The following is a 4,272-nucleotide window of genomic DNA, read 5'->3' on the forward strand; positions in this document are numbered from 1 at the left end:
AAATTAATTATTTTTTGAATTATTATATATATAAATTAAAAAAATAATTATATACTTAGCATTGCTATTCAATTTTGAATGATTTTTTAAAATTTTAAATTAAAACCCAATTGGATTTTACTCTAAATTTAAAATTACCATTATTTTGACCATTCTAAAACTTCTTTTATCGCCCTACCATCAGGCCGATGGGATTTTTGGGGTGGGCGGGGAGTTTGAGAAAAAATTGCGATTAAACTACATTTGTTTTAGTTTTAATTAAACCAAGGGAAAATTTTGGTTGCTGAATTTTTGTGTAGTTAAACCTCATATATATATATATATATATATATATATATATATATACTAATCAATAGTAGGACATCACAAGTACAGTTAAGAGAAAATTTTACACACGTGTAATAAAATTTGAAGTAGATATTAAAGTAGGCTCTATTTTCAATTTATTTACGCAAAAAACCAAAAGGAAAAATGTTGATACACGCCGCAGCTCGTATCACTATACACTTGATACAGTAAACCTCGACATCACCAGAGATTCAGCAGTTTGTAGAGTATGATTTCCCCATCAATCATCAAACCATCACCTGGATCACCTAAAAATATACATCTCTCATACAATTTCATTGTTATCTCCTCCTCAAATCCACCACCACAACACTGACATTGTCTGTGCTATGACGGGCCAGAGCCAGCTTCGTCAAGAGAATTGACGCGTCGGAGCATGCCCTGTCGGAGCTCTCTCCCGCCGCCGTCATGGGAGTTGCCTCCGGCGACGGTGGCAACCGAGACTGAAGGCACATTCGCGCCACCCCACATGCGGTTTCGTTGGATACTACATCCCACAGCCCATCGCTTGCCAGTATCAGACACTCGTCCCCCGCCGTTCGCTCTGTGATCGTCACCTCCGGCTCCGATATGACGTAGGGTTTCAAGTAATTGTCGCCTGTAGTTAAGAAGGAACGCAATGAGAATTTAGAATTGTTATCTTATTATTCAAGAGAGGTGTTCGATTATGGAAAACTCGGTCAGGATTCACTTACCGATTGCACGAGACATGGCTAAGACTCCAAGAACTCTTGGCCCGTCCCAAAATATTACTCGTCCACCGGCTTCTTGTATTCGGTTAAGTTCGTCAGGCCTGTCAGGCTGCAGATGGAACAGAACCCGCAAAGATTTTCAGGTTTTAATTCGACAACAAATCGCTGCTTAAATATTTCAAATTTGTGCTACGATGAGCTTGATTTGGCAGTTAAAACCCACCTTGTGATCTACGGAAAGTGGAATCGCGACGCCGTTCCGGCAAAGAACGGCACGAGAATCCCCACAATTGGAGACGATGATCTTATTCGGGGCAAGCACAGCCACGATGGCTGTGGATCCGACGGCGTCGCACTGTGGGGTCTGCAGCTCGCACCGGCAGCTGGAGGTGGAGACGCCGGCGGCGCCTTCAGACCACTCCTTCACATCTTTATCCATCTTCGAGAAACTCAGAAACATCGCGCGCTCCCACGAAGAGTCGCCGTTTTCGCACTCGTTTTTCACTATTTCGTGCATCCTGTCCTTGCACCTGGTCGCCACCTGCAATCATACAATCGAAGTTGAATCAAATTTCCAACTCAGAAACTTCGTCAAGACCGAACCGAGTTCGAATTTCAATTTCATTGCTTACATGTGAGCAGCCATGGCCGTCGAAGACTCCGAAGAAATGCAACCCACCCGGAGAATTACAGTTCTGGCCGCAGAAAGAAGGGTGAATAGAAACTGCATCTTCCATGTCTCTCCTCCTCCCGCAAACAGAGGTCGACCCGAATTTCGGAAGATCTTGAACAGCACCACCCTCAGTTTCCGACCTCGGCACCGCCGTCAGCCCGAAAGCCTTCGTTTCGGGTCCCATCCCCCCACTAGGCAACTGATTCATTTCCCCTCCCTTTTCCTCAACTTCAAAGCTCTGAACTCCATTCATGCACTCTCTTGACGCCGGAGAAACCGTAACCACCGCCTCGATCTTCTGCCTCTTCCTCTTTCCGCCGCTCTCAAGTGGCGGCGCCACCGCAGAATCGGTGGGCACAAAATTAAACTGGTGGATTTCCATCCTCCTCCTGGCGGATTTCGAGTTGGGCTCAGGCGGGGTCGTCTCCGTCTCGCTAATATTCACTCCACAGCACATACCAGCCATTGCTATAATCGAAACAGAGCTTATCCCTCTTAACTTCTTTGGGAAACAGAAGATTTAAGCCCTATAATTTTCAATAACAAAACAAGAAACCCAGACCAAAAGGCAAGCCTTTTGTACTACCTATAATAGTTGATTGGGGGGGTGGGGTGGCGGGTTACGGGCGGCTGCCCGTCACCGTCTAGGTCAGGAAAGTGAAATGTACCCGACAGGCAACAGTTGTGTGACGTAGAAACACTGAATGTGAGAGCGAGATCTGGACCGTCCATTTGAGGTGGTGTTGGATCGTGCTCTTCACAAGACATACCACGTGTTGGGGAAGATTTATGAGGCAATACGTGGGCCAATGACAAACCAACACGGCGTCGTACAGATGGAGGGCCTTTGCTTTACTGACACGCAGTGCTTCAACTGGGTCCCGCCTTTGCCTGTTATTCGCTTTTTTCCGAAAAAAATTTGGGTGTGGGGGGGTGGGGTTGGAGGTCTTCTTACGAGGATTATCAACCACGTGGCAGGATCGTGGCGTACGAGATTCGTGTGTTAGTATGCTCTGTCACCCGCACCATGCGCGCGTGACATTAGCCGCGGGTGGAGTTTTCCATGAGAGTTAGAAGATTTCAATGATTTAAGCACGTACGATGCGTGTGTAAGATTTAAAATTTTATAATATTCACGGTAAATTTTAATGATCTGTTCACAAATTTCTCATAATTATTAATTGTTATTATTTAAAAATTATAAATATCTTCAGATGTTTAATAAAATTATATAATTTTTAAATCAAAGTATAAAATCATTAATTTTGGCCGTACCTTATTTTTTATTTTGTTAAAATTAAAAATTTATAAAATAAATCAAACGAGATAGATGAAAAAATTATAAAGAATTTATCCACTTATTTCATAAAAAAATATTTTTTTAAAAAATAAATAAAATTATAGATTTTAATCCACAATGTTATTTTGGTCAGTTCACCATAAAAAATGAATGGGGACCTAACGGATTGGGTTAATTATTAGACGACCGTTAAAATCAATGGGTATTGGTAATATTTCAAACAACAAGGAAGTATTCGTAGTTATACCAAACCTCATGGAAGGTCATTGTAATTTACCCTAACATTTATTTAAGCAATTATAAAGAAAATTTATATTGTATCAATTTTTGAATACCCAAATTTACCTCTTAATACATTTTTTTCTATTATAACAAAATTGATTAGAATAGTAATTTTTCCCTCAATTCATATTTTTCTTTCAACCCACTGCTCCATATTTCTCTCACTCATTCTATATTCTTTTTTCTACACAAAATATCATATACTTAATAAACCCACAATTACAATTTTTTCTCTCTCACTGTAATGCTATTTTTTTTTCTTTTGTCCTTTTTGATAAATGAGTAGTACCTCTATCAACAGTAGAAACAACATCCCACGTATAAGGCGGTGTTCAAACTCATGACCTCTAACACCGTAATGCTATTTTTTCTTCTCACAAACTTTTTTCTTTTTCCTCAACTCACACCTTTCACTTGCTGCTAAATATGTATTAAAATTGACCAAAATGTATAATTTAAACGCATTGATTAATGTATATATAATTAAATTTTAGTCCATACATATTTTTTGACAATAAATAACATATATATATATATATTATATTTTTATGGTGTTTATATAATGGTACCAAATTAGCAATTTGATTTTTGAAATATAAAAAAATCTAATATTTCTTACATTTTTAAAATTTAATCTTCTCTTGGTTATAATCATATTCCAGTATCATTTATTTATTTTTTTATTTTGACCTAATTCTAATTTTTAGAATTTTTAATTCTTTTTATTGTTTCAAATTCTTTTGATAAATCTTTATTAATGTCTCTTTATTATGTAAGGTATATGTCTTATTTAATTATACACACATATATACTATCTATTTTTATATATATTTGAAGGGGCCGGGGCGGGTCTTTGACCCCAATTGTTCAATTTTTGACCAAAATTTTAGATTTTAATAATTTTGAATTATTTAATTATCTAGAAAAAACCGAATTGGTTGATTTAATTTTAGAAAGAATTAATTTGTTTTAAAAAA

At 38.0% G+C, this 4,272-nt stretch overlaps 1 protein-coding gene across 1 annotated transcript; it reads right to left on the bottom strand.

Annotated features, from left to right (window-relative positions):
• LOC105160949 (protein phosphatase 2C 37) lies at positions 400-2,283 on the bottom strand. Its single transcript, XM_011078490.2, has 4 exons — positions 1,673-2,283; positions 1,264-1,581; positions 1,044-1,149; positions 400-946 (listed from the first exon to the last, which is right to left on the bottom strand). Exons 1-4 carry the CDS (start codon positions 2,177-2,179, stop codon positions 630-632), a joined length of 1,248 nt encoding a protein of 415 aa, XP_011076792.1. The 5' UTR covers positions 2,180-2,283; the 3' UTR covers positions 400-629.

The sequence above is a fragment of the Sesamum indicum genome, linkage group LG4 (assembly GCF_000512975.1).
Source record: "Sesamum indicum cultivar Zhongzhi No. 13 linkage group LG4, S_indicum_v1.0, whole genome shotgun sequence".
Lineage (NCBI taxonomy): Eukaryota > Viridiplantae > Streptophyta > Magnoliopsida > Lamiales > Pedaliaceae > Sesamum > Sesamum indicum.

What these genes read in the sequence shown, in the direction of transcription:
- LOC105160949 (XM_011078490.2), bottom strand. Translation starts at nt 2,179, where the DNA reads ATGGCTGGTATGTGCTGTGGAGTGAATATTAGCGAGACGGAGACGACC. An exon ending in ACGGCCATGGCTGCTCACAT is followed by an intron (nt 1,582 to 1,672) that starts GTAAGCAATGAA and finishes GTATGATTGCAG; the next exon opens with GTGGCGACCAGGTGCAAGGA. An exon ending in CACTTTCCGTAGATCACAAG is followed by an intron (nt 1,150 to 1,263) that starts GTGGGTTTTAAC and finishes TTCCATCTGCAG; the next exon opens with CCTGACAGGCCTGACGAACT.